Source organism: Monodelphis domestica, chromosome 6, assembly GCF_027887165.1.
Source record: "Monodelphis domestica isolate mMonDom1 chromosome 6, mMonDom1.pri, whole genome shotgun sequence".
In the NCBI taxonomy this organism is placed as follows: domain Eukaryota; kingdom Metazoa; phylum Chordata; class Mammalia; order Didelphimorphia; family Didelphidae; genus Monodelphis; species Monodelphis domestica.
Genome location: NC_077232.1, coordinates 21,556,336 through 21,575,812, shown reverse-complemented (window position 1 = coordinate 21,575,812; position 19,477 = coordinate 21,556,336). Strand labels below are relative to the sequence as shown.

Below are 19,477 nucleotides of genomic sequence, written 5' to 3'. Positions count from 1 at the left end.
AACATGGATATTTAACCCAAAATGACTGTTTGGGGCTTAACATCTTATGATATAGAGAAGTTCCTACCTTTGGAAGTAGTACAGGTTCTGCCCACTCAGTCTCCCAGAGTTTAGGTAAGACCAAGGGCAGAGGCTCAAAAAACATCTGCCAGAGACTCTAGAAGGTTTAACTACATTTGGTTGGAATCTGTGCAACATTTCTAAGTTCCCTTTCAGAACTAAGAATCTAGATTACTATGATGAGGAAGAGACATTTATATTATTGTCTTTGTTGGAGGTTTTCCCTGAAGAATCCACAATTAAATCCCTTAGCAATTAAACTCTTAAATCATAAAAGATCTCAAGGGCATCTAAAAATTTTGATGAGAACTGGATTTTCTCCATCCTCATTCTTCACCTCCTTTTTTGGGGTACTCTTAGCATTTTCCATAGTTCCATTTATATAGCAAGTAATAAATAATTGCTTGCTGATTTACTGAGATAGCTGGACTTAAACTTAATGAGGTGATATAAAAATTAATATGTTATTTTAGTTATAAATTTGTTTTTATCAATTCCCAACTATATTTTTATCATATTTCTTTTTCTAGTAAAATCTTGTACTGATTTTATTTTTTTCATTTTGCAAAATAATTTTTCAAGAACAGTTTTTGATTAATTTGATTTATAAAAAAATTCAATTAACAATTTTAATTCTAATTTAACAATCAAACTTTGATTCCAAGTTAACATTTTAAAATTGATTTATTTTGTTTCCATCTTACCCCATGAAGTATAAAATGGAAAAATAAAAATAAAAGCAATTTCACAAAACTAAGTGAAACATCAACTGATTCTAACTAAATATAGAGGATGTATGTAGCAATACACTAAGAGTAGGATATTTTAATATCAGCTGCCTTTTTTTGGATAACTCCAACAGAAAAGTAAACACAAGGGGAAAATAAAATAGAAGAAATTGCTGGAGAAACTAGCTAGTTATAAAATACCTCTGGCACTTTTTAAATGACACTGCTAAAGAATATACATATCATCAACCTAATATAGAACTTTTTTATCAAAAATAACTATTATGAAACAGACATAAATAATAAATACAATCTTTTTAGTCCAAAACAAAATGCAAATAATAATCTATTCTGTATCAACATGGAGATTTAATGAAATTCTAAATAATGATTATGGCAAAGAACCATATATACAAACAAGCAAAACTTATGTAAAAAAGATGAAGTAATACATAAAGAACCTAGGATATAGCTAAGGCAATTGATGGAATAGAAATTATATTAAAATAATTTAAAAATAGAATTAAGAATAATTAATTGAACATATATTTTGAAAAATTAAAAATTCAACAAATGAACAAACTCAATAAATCCAAAAGAGAAGTTGTTGAAAATTAGAGAATAAATAAATGGGAACAAAAAATCTTTAAGAAACTTAAAACTAAAAGCTACCTCTATGAGAAGACTAATAAAATTAATAAATATTTAATTAGTGAGGGAAGAAAATTAAAGAAAAAAATAGCAAATGTTCAAGAAGAAATCACAATAAAACCAAAAGATATTATTAAAATTACCAGAACTTGTTGTATACATTTAACGTTCTAACAAAACTGAAAACATGAAAGGAATACCTTCAAAAATATAAAATAACGAAACTAACAGAAGGCCAAAAAGAGATCTTAAGTAATCCAATATCAGAAAATGAAATTGAAGTAACTGTAGAGGATATAACAAATTAAAAAAACAAAAAAGCAAACAAAAGAAACCAACTCGTGGTCCTGATAAATTCACATAAGTATTTTTTTCAAAACTTTAGATACAAATACGAAAAAAAAATAATTTTCAAAAATTAGAGAAAATGATTGATAAGACTCTATAAGATAAATATAATCCTAATACCTAAAAGAGGGAAGAAAAAAATGAGAAAATTAGTAACTAATATTAATTCAACTTTAAAGTAAAAATTAATTTAACAAAACAGAAATTCACTCAATAAATCATTCATTATGACCAAGTTTGACTTATCACAACTAGGAGGCCAATGGATAGAATATTGGGTCTAGAGTCAGGTGAGAGAGAGAGAGAGAGAAGGAAAAAAAGACTGCAAAAGAGAGTAAATGCAAGAGTTTGCAAAGAGGGACTTTACCACATACCACAGAACTTTATAGATTCTATTCTAGAGTCTGAGGAAAAGAACAAAGTTCAGACTTGACCTTATTATCTATGTAACCCTGGGCAAGTCACTTAATGTCTCTTTGCCTATGTTTCTTCATCTATAAAATAGGAATAATACCATCTATTCTGAAGGGTTGTTATGATCAAATGAGATAATTTTAAACTGCTTAGCACAGTGACTGACACATATTAAGTGCTATTTAAATGTTTTTTTTTATTATTTTGTTTAATTCTAATTATTATAAATACTGTCTGGAGTTGTATGAATATAGTGTAGTAAACACTTAGCAATCAAAATGGCTGAGCTCCAGAAGTTCCAAAGATTCTAAATATTAGTGGAATGACTTCCATTGCTGTCCTTATGTGAAAGAGATTAGGGATTGTAATATAGGAGCTCTTGTGCTAACCCTGTCATTAGTTAACTCTGTTATTGTGGGAAAATCACTTAATTTTACTGATCCACAGTTTTTTTTTTTCATTGAAAAGTTTAAAAGGCCTGATGATCTTTGAGGACCTTTTCTTGTCTAGATATATGTTCCTATGATTCGATGATTATGGTAGGAAAGTGTAAAACAGTTAGAGTAGTGTAGATGATTTAAAGTTATAAAGATTAAAGTTCTATGGATCAGCCAAGGATTTAGACTGATTGCTAACAGTTTAAAGAACCTGTTGGTGTAGACTGAAGGCTCTTCATTTTTTTGGAGGAATAAACTAGAAGCCATCAATTTCTCCTTCACCCTGCAGTTTGTAGTCATACACTGAAGCAACTGAATGAATAATAAAGTAGATAACAAGTTAAATAAATGTTTTTCTTCGGTTGAATGAGCAGGATCTACTAACAGTAAGGATGACTTGTACAAGGGAAAATGAAATGGACTGTGGATCCTTTCCTAGAAATTTGTATAGAGCAGATCATAATGCCATCCTTAGAGTCAATTCATCAAACCAAACATTGGTCAGATGAAGAATATTGCAAGGACTATGTCCAAACCATTCCTTCCTTAATAGTCTAATTTTAAAACATAATAATGGTTCATTATTATTGACTCAGAGAAAACTATCAAACCATGATCTGGATGGAGAAGGGGATTAGAATATTAGTTCTAGTAAAAATCAGTGGCTGACTCCTTTTGAAGCTCCCTATTATTATCCCACACCACATCTCACATAGTGGTGAGATTAGCCACATCTGTTTATTATAAGATTAAATCAATCAGTTGCAGTTTTCATCAGAATAAAAGGACACAAATAAATTCAATAGCATTTTATTCAATATGATAAAGGGATCCTATTGGATCCATCTAAACTTTGGTTGAGGCCAATGTAAGAACTCAGAGGTCTTCAGTTTCTGCTTTTTTTCCCTAAGCACCTCAGCCACCTTAGTGATCTGCTGTTATTAAAAACACTCATATCTTTTCTATTTGTCCCATTTTTTACTTCTTTTTTATTTTATAATATTTTATTTGAGCATTTCCAAGCATTATTCATTAAAGACGAAGATCATTTTCTTTTCCTCCCCCCCCCTCAGCCCCATAGCCGATGTGTGATTCCACTGGGTATCACATGTGTTCTTAATTCAAACCTATTGTCATGTTGTTAGTATTTGCATTAGAGTATTCATTTAGAGTCTCTCCTCTGTCATGTCCCCTCAACCGCTGTAGTCAGGCAGTTGCTTTTTCTCGGTGTTTCTACTCCCACAGTTTGTCCTCTGCTTATGAATAGTGTTTTTTCTCCTAGATCCCTGCAGATTGTTCAGGGACATTACACCACCACGAATGGAGAAGTCCATTACGTTCGATTATACCACACTGTATTAGTCTCTGTGTACAATGTTCTCCTGGTTCTGCTCCTCTCGCTCTGCATCACTTCCTGGAGGTCTTTCCAGTCTCCATGGAATTCCTCCACTTTATTATTCCTTTTAGCACAATAGTATTCCATCACCAACATATACCACAATTTGTTCAGCCATTCCCCAATTGATGGGAATCCCCTCGTTTTCCAATTTTTGGCCACCACAAAGAGCACAGCTATGAATATTCTTGTACAAGTCTTTTTGTCCATTATCTCTTTGGGGTACAGACCCAGCAGTGCTATGGCTGGATCAAAGGGTAGACATTCTTTTATCGCCCTTTGGGCATAGTTCCAAATTGCCCTCCAGAATGGTTGGATCAGTTCACAACTCCACCAGAAATGAATTAGTGTCCCTACTTTGCCACATCCCCTCAAGCATTCATTACTTTCCTTTGCTATCACGTTATCCAATCTACTAGGTGTGAGGTGATACCTCAGGGTTGTTTTGATTTGCATCTCTCTGATTATAAGAAATTTAGAACACTTCTTCATGTGCTTATTAATAGTTTTGATTTCTTTAACTGAAAACTGCCTGTTCATGTCCCTTGCCCATTTATCAATTGGAGAATGGCTTGCATTTTTGTACAATAGATTTAGCTCTTTATAAATTTGAGTAATTAAACCTTTGTCAGAGGTTTCTATGAAGATTTTTTCCCAATTTGTTGTTTCCCTTCTGATTTTAGTTACATTTGGTTTTGTTTGTAAAAAAGCTTTTTAATTTGATGTAGTCGAAATTATTTATTTTACATTTTGTGACTCTTTCTATGTCTTGCTTGGTTTTAAAGTCTTTCCCCTCCCAAAAGTCTGACATGTATACTATTTTGTGTTTACCCAATTTACTTATGGTTTCCTTCTTTATGTTTAAGTCATTCACCCATTTTGAATTTATCTTGGTGTAGGGTGTGAGGTGTTGATCAATTACCAATCTCTCCCACACTATCTTCCAATTTTCCCAGCAGTTTTTATCGAATAATGGATTTTTGTCCCAAAAGCTGGGATCTTTGGGTTTATCGTATAATGTCTTGCTGAGGTCGCTTTCCCCCAGTTGATTCCACTGATCCTCCTTTTTGTCTCTTAGCCAGTACCAAATTGTTTTGATGGCTGCTGCTTTGTAATATAGTTTAAGGTCTGGGACTACCAGGCCCCCATCATTTGTGTTTTTTTTTTTTCACTATTTCCCTGGATATCCTTGATCCTTTGTTATTCCAAATGAACTTTGTTATGGTTTTTTCTAAATCAGTAAAGAATTTTTTTGGGACTTCAATGGGTATGGCACTAAATAGATAAATAAGTTTGGTTAGGATGGTCATTTTTATTATATTGGCTCTTCCTATCCATGAGCAGTTAATGTTTTTCCAATTGCTCAAGTCTAGTTTTAATTGTGTGGAGTGTGTTTTGTAGTTGTGTTCATATCGTTCCTGTGTTTGTCTCGGGAGATAAATTCCTAGGTATTTTATTTTGTCTAAGGTGATTTTGAATGGGATTTCTCTTTCTAGTTCTTGCTGCTGAGCTGTGTTGGATATATATAGAAATGCTGATGACTTATGCGGGTTTATTTTGTATCCTGCAACTTTGCTAAAGTTGTTGATTATTTCAATTAGCTTTTTGGTTGAATCTCTAGGATTCTTTAAGTAGACCATCATGTCATCTGCAAAGAGTGATAACTTGGTCTCCTCCTTGCCTATTTTGATGCCTTCAATTTCTTTTTCTTCTCTAATTGCTACTGCTAGTGTTTCTAGTACAATGACAAAAAGTAGAGGTGATAATGGGCATCCTTGTTTAACTCCAGATCTTATTGGGAATGCATCTAGTTTATTCCCATTGCAGATGATATTAGCTGATGGTTTTAGATATATACTGTTTATTATTTTTAGGAATGACCCTCTATTCCTAAGCTTTCTAGTGTTTTTAATAGGAATGGGTGTTGTATTTTATCAAAGGCTTTTTCTGCGTCTATTGAGATAATCATGTGGTTCTTGTTGGTTTGCTTGTTGATGTGGTCAATTATGTGGATGGTTTTCCTAATATTGAACCAGCCCGGCATCCCTGGTATAAATCCTACTTGATCATGGTGGATGGCCCTTCTGATCACTTGCTGGAGTCTTTTACTAGTATTCTATTTAAGATTTTTGCATCTATATTCATTAGGGAGATTGGTCTATAGTTTTCTTTCTATGTTTTTGACCTGCATGGTTTTGGAATCAGTACCATGTTTGTGTCATAAAAGGAGTTTGGTAGAACTCCCTCTTTTCTTATTATGTCAAATAGTTTGTATATTATTGGGGTTAACTGTTCTCTGAATGTTTGATAGAATTCACTGGTGAATCCATCAGGCCCTGGGGATTTTTTCTTAGGAAGTTCTTTGATGGCTTGTTGGATTTCATTTTCTGATATGGGATTATTTAAGAATTCTATTTCTTCTTCTGTTAGTCTAGGCAGTTTGTATTTTTGTATATATTCATCCATATCACCTAGATAGCTGTATTTATTGCCATATAATTGGGCAAAGTAATTTTTAATGATTGCCTTGATTTCCTCTTCATTGGAGGTGATGTCCCCCTTTTTGTCTTTGATGCTCTTAATTTGCTTTTCTTCTTTCCTTTTTTTAATTAGATTGACCAGTACTTTGTCTATTTTGTTTGTTTTTTCAAAGTACCAGCTTCTTGTCTTATTTATTAAATCAATAGTTCTATCATTTTCGATTTTATTAATTTCTCCCTTAATTTTTAGGATTTCTAGTTTGTTCTTCTGCTGGGGGCTTTTAATTTGTTCACTTTTGAGTTTGTTTATTTGCATTTCCAATTCATTGATCTCTGCTCTCCCTAGTTTGTTAATATATGCACTCAGGGATATGAATTTACCTCTGATTACCACTTTGGCTGCATCCCAAAAGGTTTGAAAGGATGTCTCGCCATTGTCATTTTCCTCGATGAAATTATTAATTGTTTCTCTGATTTCTTCTCTAACTAAACGATTTTGGAGTGTCATATTGTTTAATTTCCAATTAATTTTTGATTTGGTTTTCCCTGTACCATTACTAATCATTATTTTTATTGCCTTGTGATCTGAAAAAGCTACATTTATTATTTGTGCTTTTCTGCATTTGTGTGCCATGTTTCTGTGACCTAATGTATGGTCAATCTTTGTGAATGTGCCATGTGGTGCTGAGAAGAAGATGTATTCCTTTTTATCCCTATTTATTTTTCTCCATATGTCTATTAATTCTAATTTTTTCTAAGATTTCATTCACTTATTTTACTTCTTTCTTATTTATTTATTGATTTGATTTATCTAAATTTGATAATGGTTGGTTTAAGTGTCCCACTAATATGGTTTTACTGTCTATTTCTTCCTTCAATTCTCCTAGTTTCTCCATTAGAAATTTGGGTGCTATATTATTTGGTGCATACATGTTGATTAGTGATATTTCCTCATTATCTAAAGTCCCTTTTAACAAAATATAATTACCTTCCCTATCCCTTTTGATAAGGTCTATTTTTGCTTTGGCTTCATCAGATATCATGATTACCACTCCTGCCTTCTTTCTGTCAGTTGAGGCCCAGAAGGTCTTACTCCATTCTTTAATTCTGACCTTGTGGGTGTCTACCCGCCTCATGTGTGTTTCTTGAAGACAACATATGGTAGCGTTTTGGATTCTAATCCATTCTGCTATTCATCTACGTTTTATGGGTGAGTTCATCCCATTCACGTTCAAAGTTATGATTGTGACTTGTGAATTCTTTGGCATTTTGATGTCCTTCCCTTATTCTAACCTTTCTTCTGCAGGCTCCCCCATCTCTCTCTGTTTCCCTGCTGTCTGGGTGCCCCCGTGACTGAATCAGGTTGTTTGCAGGAAGCAACCTTCAGAATAGCTGGCTCCCAAGGCCCTTTTGCCAGCCCTGAGGGTTATTGTTGTTTCAGATGACCCTGCACTCTGAGGGGGAGGGCCCATGGCTTCCAGGAGCTCTGAGGGCTGGTGATAGGATTAAACTCAGACTGAGTATGCCCTGAGGCAAGGACCTTCTATGAGACTCAGATGAAAGGATCTGATCAGGGGGCTACAGGCTCCCCCCCTCCTCCCCTATTTCTCTCTGTTTACCTGCTGTCTGGGTGCCCCTTCGACTGGGTCAGGTTGTTTTCAGGAAGCAGCCTTCAGGATAGCCAGCCCTGAGGCTCTGAGGTTCCCTCTGCTGCCTTGGACTTAGAGCTCTGGTTTGGGGAGATGGGTCCTGGGACCCTCCTTCTGCCTACCCCTTGTGGGGTCCATACCTTTTGATTCAGGTCCAGGTCCAGGAGGAGGATTCCCGGGGTCTATGCTGTTATTCGTTTTGAGTTTTGGTGCCTTAGGAGCATATAGTTTGAGTTCGGTAGAGAAGGGTTTCTGGAGATCTGAACCTTAGCTTTCTCTAAGCCGCCATCTTGACCGGAAGTCTTTGTTTTTACTTCTTAATATTATTTGGTGATTTGGTTTTGAAAAAGATCCTGAAAATTATTCTGCACTGGACACCATGATTTTGCTGCTATTGTAAGTGTAAATTTAAAAAAAAATCATCTCTCTCTTCACCAAGTGCCATCTTTTTTTCTCCTAGAGCTACTTAAAACTTTTTTTATAGGAATAAATTCATGTCTTCCAATACTAATCTCATGTTAGCATCCTCTCTTCCTAAAATATAAAGAAACTGTCTGAGTCTTCAGTGATTTATATCCCCTTTCTTGGTAGCCTGATAAAGAGTTACCAGAAAACTTATTGCAACAAAATTATAGATTTACATCTAGGAGGCCTTAGAACTTGACACCTCCATCCCTCATTTTACACATATGAAAACTGAAGCCTAGTTAAATTAAGTGCCTTCTTCCTTCATGATACTTTATTTTAAAGCTGTTTGCTTTGAATCAGGGGTAGCCATGAAGGTTCTGGAGCTCTTCCCACAACCTCCATTACTATGAGAAAATTGGCTTCCCAGACCAGAGCTACTTATCTCTTCATAGTCTATAAATAGGACTGAGGGTTTGGTAGAGGGTGGTCTTTCTAGTAATGTAGTTAATGAGACCCCATTAAAGTTATTTCCTCCTGTAGTTCTTACATTATGTCATGTAGCCATCCAAACTTAATGTTCAGAAATAAGTGTTTATTAGTTGGTATATAATACTCTACCCCAAATTTATGACACAATCTTCCCTTAGTACAAATAGAATCAATTGGAAAATAGACCAAACATTAGAAAATGCACATGGAAAAAAAGCGTAACTTATAGCCTCCAGAATTCCTGCTGCTCGAGTCTTCTATGATGCTTCCTTAAGGTATAATATGGCTCTTCTGGAGTTTTCTTTTTTATAAAACTTTGAACCTATATTTGTTCTTTTTTACCCATCTAGTCTTGTCTTGATGCAGAAGCTGCTGGCAATTGCTATTGTCCTAGGGATGATGTTAGCATGCCAGTCACAGGAGGAGAAGATGGAGAGGATAAAAGATCCAGGAAGAGATTAAAGTACACTCCTCCACCTATCACACTTCCTTACAACAAGCAATTCCTTCTTAGTGATGCTTTTCTGTCCTCTCTGAAATAAGGTGCTTGAGCATGATTCTAATTAGCTAGAGAATTTGATGTAGGCAACAAAGGGAGTTACCAAGTTCTTTGGCAAATCCAAAGAGATTTTCTCTCAAACCTATAGTGATATATAGACCTTCTTCCTAGCTAGTGAACAATTAGAATGTGTTCCCCTCTGATGAATATATCTGGATATATTTTTATCACTTTTTAAAGTGAAATGAGAAAATAGAATATTGATCTCTCCACTCAAACATAAAAGAGACCCTTATTAAATTGTATATATGTATAAAATCACATGACTTCTATAAAAGAATTAAACTGATCCAATAAGGTCCTATTCTTATACTGAGGTATGTGTGCCTCATTGTGTCATGGAGCTGACGTTCTGTTCTTAAAGATCTTACCTCCAAAATGAAAGCTCTACCATCCCTTTATAAGCAGGAAATGATTCAAATAAGGCACCACTAATGGACTGTCTATCAGTTGTCCAAATCTATGTAATTTCAAGTAGTTAAATAGTTATAGTGATTACAGATATAGACTTAGAATTAAGAAGACCAGCAAAACTAGGTGTCTGAGTAGAGACAAAGTCAGGCCTTGAGTTCTAGATTCAAGTCTGGCTTCAGACACTTCCTAGCTGTATGAACCTGAGCAAGTAGCATTACTTAAATTGCTTAGCCCTTACCTCTTTTTTGCTTTAGAATGAATACTTACTATCCATTCTAAAATAGAGCACAAGGATTGGGGGAAAAAGAATTAGGAATATATAAATTCATATCTTGCTTCAGATTCTCATTAACTATATATGTCATTTAATTTCTCTTGGGCTTAGTTTCTTCATCTCTAAAATGGGGACATTAATAATATACTTACCTTTCAGGATTCTTGTGAAGAACACATGAGATAATATTTAAATGCTATCCATTATATGCAGAGATAATTGTTTACAGGATATGAAAGTTTTAGCTAGAGAAGCTGTTGAAGGTTTTTTTATTAGATGGAAACATAATTAAATCTATTTTCCCAACAAGAGTGTCTATACTGAAATGTTCGTAGATATATGAAGTATTGGAGAAAGTCACACAATGAAATGTATAAATTATAATTGACAGAAAACAAAATAAGTGAAATCTGAATTTCCTAATTGTTAAAATGATTTTTTTGGAAATCTATTAAAAAAATATGACTGAGCCAATACCACCCCATTGGACAATATATTAGAACTCATTTCCCAGATTTTTTTGTTCTCAGAGATTTTTTTTTCACTATTTCATGAATGTCCTTGAAACACTGGTGTACTAGTTTACTAGAAACTAAGATATTACAGCTGGTAGAGCAATAGATTTCTAGTCCAACCATCTCTTCCCCTGAGTCACTTTCAAACATGACTCATTGTTCTCTTCTCTGTGTTCTGTGGCTCTGTCCATAGAAACATATATTATTATACTATATCATATCATATCATATATTGTATTATACAGTTCATATTATGTCATTTTTTTAAATTTAAAGACTCCTACAATACAAATAATTTTTGATCCTGGTTCTGTAGTCCCATCGATAGGTGGAATTCTATGTTCTTGAATTCTTTCCATTTCTAATAATTCTTAAAGTTACCTAGCATCTATAAAGTTCTTTAAAATTTGGATAGCACTTTATATATGCTATCTTATATAATGCTTATAACAGATCTGTGAGGTAGGTCCGATTATCTCCATTTTGTTGATGAGGAAATTGAGCCAGACAAAGATTATGAAATATGCCCATAGTCACAAAGTGTGTTAGTTACTAAGGCAAGATATCTTTCTGACTCTGAGACCAACACTCAATCTACTATGAAACCTAGCTTCCCCCAGAATTCTGTTCTCAGTTCTAATGTCCATTCTAGTTTTAATATTTCATGCTTTGTGTTTCATCTTATGTCTGGCACACTAAGTTCTAGTCCTAAGTTCTAATATCTCATCCTTTTCGGTGCTATCATTCAAAAATCACACTAAAAAGAGGATAAAGGTTTGTGTATGAAGACTTTCCTGAAGGAAGCTTTCACCTCTTTGTTCCTCAGACTATAGATCAGGGGGTTCAGCATGGGAATCACCACTGTGTAGAACACGGACACCACTTTATCTTGATCCATTGAGTAGCTAGAGCTGGGACGCAGGTACATGAAGAGAATTGTCCCGAAGAAGATGGTGACAGCCATCAAGTGGGAGGCACAAGTGGAGAAGGCTTTGTATCTCCCCTCAGCTGAACGTATCCTCAAAATGGCAACAATGACATATAGATAAGAAACAATGATAGTCAAGAGGCAACTTAATTCATTAAAACTGGCAAAAGCAAAAATGACTAATTCATTCACATGTGTATCTGAGCAGGAAAGTTTCAAGAGAGGTGGAGTATCACAGAAGAAGTGGTTGATCACATTAGAGTGGCAGAAGGACAGCTTAAAAGTTAAAGCTGTATGTATTGCTGCATTGGCAAAACCTGCCAGGTAAGTGCCTGACACCAGTATGATATTGAACCTCTGGGACATGGTGGTGGTATAAAGCAATGGGATGCAGATTGCCACATAGCGGTCATAAGCCATCACAGCCAGCAGAAAACCCTCAATGCCAGCAAAGGAACCAAAGAAGAAAAACTGAGTGGCACAACCACTCCATGAAATACTCTGCTTCTCCACCCAAAAATTAATGAGCATGTTGGGAGTAATGACAGAGGAGTAACAAAAGTCAACAAAGGACAAGTTGCCCAGAAAAAAATACATTGGGGTGTGAAGTTGTGAATCAATCACAATCAGTAGGATCATCCCCAGGTTTCCCACCACACTGACCACATAGATTAAGAAGAACACCACAAAAAGGATGTGTCGTAGCTCTGGATGGTTGGTGAATCCCAGAAGAATGAATTGGGTCACTGTGCTGTGATTACGCCACACCATTGTCTCAGAAGAAGAGTGTCTACTGTTGGATTAAAAAAAAATAACTCAATAAAGGAATAAGAAATCAGGAGAGGGTACATGGTGATGCTCACCAATGATATGATTTTTGTTCTCTTCTTTGTTCTATATTCATAAAAGTGAATGACATTCAATTCTGCATCTTTGGTATAGAAAGGAGGCAAAATATTGATTCTCTTATTTTTGGCTAAGCACCCCTGCTAAAATATTTTCTTGTCCAGAGAAATGTGCCTCTAATTATCCTTTTGTTAAATTGTATACATGACACTATCAAGGTTTAAGTTAAATTGGATTAAACATGATCCTGCTTAAAGATCAAATAAAATATTTTTTTTTAAAAATACCACAGATATTCAAGGCACCATCTTAGAGAAAGATATTAAATCAGTGCAGTCATTAGTTTACTGTTAAGGGTCATTTCTTTTTAGATTTGAGTATTTGTTTATGAAATGCAGTATTAAGAATTATGATGTTATAGAATAACAGAATAGGAAATGACCTTGAAGACCATTCAACTCGACATCAGTTTGATTCCCATATTTACAAGTAATAGTAGTATGACTATAATCAGATCACGCAATTTCTTTTTACTTCAGTTTCTTCATGTATAAAACAAAGACAATAATACATATGTCATAAAGATTTTTTGAGGCTTCTATGAAATGAACTCCGTAAAAAGGTACAAAAACCTTGAAGTGATATTCAAATTATTGTAGTTATTTGTTTTACAGATGAAGAAATTGAGCCTTAGATAGAGGAAGTGACTGATACGAGGTCACTTGATAAGTCAAGAGAAGAGAATCTTATTCTGTGCTCAGTCTTTGATTCCTGATATGTCTACTTCCATATTATAGTATAAACTCCCCTTGATAACTAGACTCGTGTTTCTGATTTGGGATGTTGGTTTTTTGTTGTCATGTGACAAATTAAAAACTGAGCCAATGGAGCTAAAGACTTATTGAAGGACCAGAAAGTTATGTCCATGTATTCAGGCTATAGGTTTCTCTGGAAGGTGATTCACTTTTCAACTGAGCTTTAAGTCACATAGACCAGAAAGTATTAAAAGATTTGGGATACCTTAAAGAAATGTCTTATTAATTTGAAAGAAGGGGGAGAAATTAGAGTGATTTCACTGCAAATCACAACTTAGTTTCTTTTTCTGTTACTAATTATTGCGACATTTTCTTGCAATAGTTACTCTCTACCTCTACTTTCCTCACTAGAGAATACCCATGTCTACCTATGGACATTGCATTAATTTTGGGGGGGTAAATATATTACATTTTAGTCGTAGCAATACTGTCTGCTTTCTGGAATTTGTAAATATGATTTAATTCAGATGGTCAAACAATAGTTCATCCTTTCTTTAAGCTATATGCTGATCTAGCATTTCCCCCATATGAGTTGTCTTCATCATTAATAATTAAATCAATGGAAGGTGTTTATTAGGGATCTTCCAAGTACAGATCACTATAATTGGTTCTAGAAGTACAAAGTTTAGGGAAGGCATGGCCCTTGACCCTATAAAGCTCAGAGTGGCATGGTGGGACTACAATGCATAATATTAAATGATAAGACTTTTTGCTGACAGCCAATAGAGAGTTTCTATATATAGTTGCCTACATCACAGGTCCAGATTTTAAAAATCCAATTAAAATGGCATGTAAGAAAATGCTGTGCCATAGCAGAAGGTAGAGATTGTTAATTAGAGAGAGGATGAAGGAAGTCTTCTTATAGAAAGTCTCAGTTAACTTTAACAAGATAGAGAGGATTTCAATAGCTATTTTTTTTAAAAAGTAATTCCCATTCATAGAAAATTTCTTGCATAAAGCTTTAGTAACATGTGCCAAACAATGGAAGAAACACTGGATTGGGAGCCCAATGACCTAGATTTGAATCCTCACTCTGTTATTTAATATGCATGACCTTAGAAAAGTCACTCACCTCTCTTAGACACAATTGCCTTTTAAATAAAATGGATTATATGAAGAGATTACATTAGATGCTACCTATGACCCCTTCCTGTTCTCAGTCTATGATCCCAAAATAGGAGATGATGATGTGTGTTTATGGGCAGAGAGTATCAGTTTGATTGAAGTATAGAGTATGGAGGGGAAGTAATGTGAGAGAAAGCTGAAAGAGTAGCATTGGGCCAAACTGTTGGGTGCCTTGTGTACAATATCTTATAATAAATAACTATATATTATATGGGGAACTACTGAAGATTTGTGAACAGAGATATCTTTGCTGAACAAATGTATATCTGTGAAAAAATCTCTCATGATGTATGTAGGACTGGCTCCTGGGAAAGTTTTTTCAGCTCTTTATGCTTCAATTCTTTATCTTCAAAACACAGGTAATAATAGCACATATTTCAACATTTTTTATAAACTTCAAAAGACAAAGTGTAAGTAAAGGGTTTTGGAAACACTAAAGTTCCATTTAAATGCTTTATTTTTATTGGTGGTGATGATTGTTTTTTATTATTTTTAATTAGTAAAAATGCAAACTTCCTGAAGCAAGGGAATACTTTATGTCCCCCAAAGATAGTGTAATACCTAGAACATAGTATATATTTATTCAATCTTTATTAATGTTTATTTAATGAATGGATCCTCTACAGAGGTCAGTCTGGTGACAAGAAGCATCTCTGTTAATGGTGGCTTCTTTTTGTTCAAAAAGATACAACCAATGATATACCTTAAAATTAGCAGTGTAGATGTAATATTTATCTTTCGGTCTTTATATATTCTTCATCGTCTTCATTGATTCATACCTTCTCTCTTTTTTAAACCTTTACTTTCCATCTTAGACTCAATACTGCTTATTTTTTCAGAGTCAGAAGAGTAGTATGGGCTAAGCAATAAGGCTTAAGTGAGTCTTGCCCAGGGTCACACAGTTAGAAAGTGACTGAGGACAAATCTTAGCTGATGACCTCCTGTCCCTAGGCCTGGCATTCAATCTACTGAGTCATCTAGCTGCCCCTGATTTACATACTCTTTGATATACTTTCTACACCAGCAAGATGCTGAAAACCAACTGAAAACTGCAGCAACAACAAAAGTCCAATCCTTCAAAAGGGTTTTTGATCCACACAGCACCAACTAAGTAACATAATTTCTTTACTCTATTTCATTGCTTTGACTATTTATTTTTGCCATAGTGGTATAGCCTGAGGTCAAAGAATTGTCTTCTGAATCAGCACACATTGATGGAAGACCTTCAGCACAGCTATAAATGAGGTCTCCATGGAAAGATATTGAACTAGAGTTTGCATAAAGGAAACTTGTTTCCTCATCAATCAGTTGTTCAGTGTCAGGTACTGTACTATGAGATGACAATAAAATGGCAAGAGTTAGACAGGGCAGACTTTCAGTTCCTTATATTACAGAGTCAGACATTAAATGATTTGTCCAAAGTTTCACTGTTAGTAAATTTAATAAGAAGGAATTATGCTATAGGTACATGAATAATAACATAATATAAATTAGGAAAGACAGAGACAGAGAGAGAGGGAGGGAGGAGAAAGAGAGGGAGAGAAAAAGGGAGATGAGGAAGACAGAGAGAGACATACAGAGATATGTAACTATATGGGGGATATGAAAAGTGATATTTAAGCATGGTATCAAGTAGAACAAAATACTAGAATTGGGCCTTAAGAGAAACTAGAAATTTTGAGAGATGGAGATAAAGAAGAAATACATTCCATACATAAATAAAGGGGGGAAATTAACCAATGAAAAAGGCATGGAGTTGAGAGAAGGAACACTGTTTAGAAGGAAAATTTGGCTGAATCATGGTGCACATAGAGGTAGTAATGTGCAATATGAATTGAAAGGTAGGTTGGAACCAGATTGTGAAGGGTTCTATTTTTTTTTTAATTTAATTTGTTTATACAATAAAGCACTTTAAATGAGAAAACTTCCTGAAAATATTAGGGAGTCATTGAAGTTGGTTGATTAGAGAAGTGAATGACCAAATTGTTTTCTTGGAAATCAGTTTGACAACTCTCCAAAAATGAATTGGAATGGTGAGAGATTAGCATTATGGAAAACAACTAAAAGAAAATTATAATAGTCTTGGTGGAATGTTATGAAGAACTGAACTAAGATAATGGCCATGTCAGGAGAGATAATACAGTGTACAATAAAGATATTTTAAAGGTAGATTTTAAAGGGTTTGGTAATTGAATAGAAGTGTGGAGTACAAAAGAATCAGTAGGTGAGGATAACATTAATATATGAAACTCCAGTGACTCGAAGGATGGTTTGTGCTTTTGGCATGTTAGAGAAAAGGGGGACTTTTGTTGAGGAAGAAGATATTAAAGTAAGTTTTAAAGACAATGATTTGAGATTTCTAAGAGTTCAAGTTCAAAATGACAAGTGTTTGGTGATGAATAAATGGAACCTAACAACGAGAATAGAGATCCTTGTCATTAACATAGAGATAAATCCATGTGAGACAAGGGCAATAGGAAAGAATATATAGAGAAAGAAGGAAAGGAATCTCAGGACAGAGTTATGGGATTGACAACTGTTACAGGACACTTTATGGATGAAGAACCAGCAAAGAAGACAGATAAGTCAGTAAGATAGATAGAAAAACCAGTCACAAAACTCTAGGGAGAAGAGACAATTCAGGAGAAAGAGTGATCAGCAGCATACTCAATTGCAGAGAGGTCTAAGAAGGATAAGGATTGTGAAAATTCATTAGATTTGATATTCAAAAGGGAAGCTTAAATTGAATGAAGAAACCAAAAGTTGGATTATAGAGGGTTTAGAAGAAAATAGAAGAGGAAATAGGAGAGGAAATGGATTCACCAAGTGTAGACAACTTCTCTAAAGAGTTGGTCTGAGAAAAGAAGAGGGTAAGATGATAGCATATTGGCAAGGTAGGATCTAGTGAGAATTTTTTTTGTTTTCTTTTGTTTTAATGATGGTGAATAATTGTGTGTTCTTGTAGGCAGCAGGAAAGTCACTGGATAATGAGAAATGAAAAATGAGAATTTTAAAGAGATTATAGTTACATATTCTGCTTAAAAGTGCAAAATAATGGTACAGGAATACAGGAATTGACCATTTCAGGTAACAAAACTATCTCTTCCATAGATAGGGACAGAGAAAGAAAGAGTGGAGACCAACATTAAGGAGTTGAGAGATAAAGAAAAATTAAATATGGGTTACGGTTTTCAGGTTTGAAGGTGAAGTTAGGAGAGACAGCATAATGAGAAAGATTTAAGGAGTTGACCTCTCAACTCTCATCCAGCTCAGCTATCCTTTATTCTAAGTTCTTCAACAATGATATTCTATGCCCTGTGTTTTAAAATTGTTCTACTTATCATCCAATGTTCTGTGTTCTAAGGTTCCAGTTTTAACATTGTACAGCATGCCCTATGCTCTAAAATCCCTTCCAATTTTAATATTTTATATTCTAAACTTCTTCCTAATTCATTTTATTTTGTGAAATTAGCTTAATATTTATGTACATTTACACCTTGTGCATCTGGAGAAAAATAATTGTGCCTTATCCCCTATGGAAAGTCTGTTACTCTTGTTAGCATTAAAATTAAAGAATGTTTGTCCTCACCTGATGTATCCATAGGAAGGATCCATTGAGTCTAGTGCAGCTTGAATTACTTCTACATCTGTGGGAAACTAGATAAAAACAGAAATTCCCTTTGGCAGACCCTGAGTCTTCAACTTAAAAGATTCTGGAAATGGTGTCTGAGTAATAGGTTGTAGCTGAAATATGGTCACTGAATTGATCGGAGGATGGAATGAATACTTTCTGGCCCTACTACAGTGAAGAGACATAAATTTAAAAAGTCTCTAGTCTTTCGAGATATGGTCTCTGAATGCCCTTGGGTGCAGCCATCTGAAATGTTTATCACTGGTAATTAAAAAGCATAGGTAAATTCCTAGTTGTATTCTCTCCAGTGGCTTTATTAAATGGTTAGGCAAATCAAGGAGAAAGGAAGGAGCACAGAATGCATGAACTCTTGTAGGTCATCACTAAATACTCCCCAATACTAAATAATGTAACACTGATCCTTTCTTGCTTCCAAATTTCTGATCCTTTAAGACTAAGTGAATGACATCATAAAATGCACAAATGGTCCCAATCATTTAATTTCTTAACCTTTGCTGAACTGTGATAACAAAGTAAATATATTCCATAAATCCCTCAGGTCCAAGGAGGGATGATAAATATTTAACAACTACACTTCCAGGCAATAATCTGAACTATTAAAATTTTCTCCATAACTTTCTTTTAACCTGGACAAAAACTGAAAAAGAAAAAAAAAACAAGCCCTGCTTTGTAGTGTTTCCTGATTTCCAAGTGTTATAATTAAAATAGTGAATCCATAAACTGTAATAGTTAAAATGATTGATGTCTTAAACTGTAGTGAGTAAAGTAGTGGAAGATATAAATTATTAGTAGATATAAGAGTGGGTGAGTAAATTGTGACCGCAGAAAATATGTTTCACTACATTGTCTTGGTTTTTAAATCAAATATAAGGTGGTCGCCAGGGAAATATTCCCAATTATGAATATACCCAAGTCAACTGGGTTTATAGAGAATTTTAATTAATAATACAATGAGGAATTAAAGAAAAGAGAGAAAGAGAGAAAAAGGAAATAAGTATGAAGGGTCTTAAGCCAACATGTCCTAGACCTGAGTCTTAAGAGAGAGAGATCAGTCAGTCAGTCTTTTATCACTCACCACAAGGTCTGTCTAGGCAAGGATTCTAGTAACAGAGTCTCCCCAGAGGGAGTTCCAGCCAGAGTCAGCCTCCCTTGAGAGACCTCCTTAGAGAATTCCTCCAAGAGCTCCTCTCAAGCGATCTCCAAAAGAATCTCCTCTTCAAAAGCCTCCAAAAGCATCTGAAAAGCTTCCTCAAGAGATCTCTCTCAAGCAATGTTCATAAGGCCTCTCT

General features: G+C 34.6%; 1 protein-coding gene across 1 annotated transcript; it reads right to left on the bottom strand.

Annotated features, from left to right (window-relative positions):
- Positions 1 to 11,495: 11,495 nt before the first annotated feature.
- LOC100024539 (olfactory receptor 1020) lies at positions 11,496 to 12,521 on the bottom strand. Its single transcript, XM_007497677.2, has one exon. The coding sequence runs from the start codon at positions 12,519 to 12,521 to the stop codon at positions 11,580 to 11,582; it is 942 nt and encodes a 313-aa protein (XP_007497739.1). The 3' UTR covers positions 11,496 to 11,579.
- Positions 12,522 to 19,477: the final 6,956 nt, after the last annotated feature.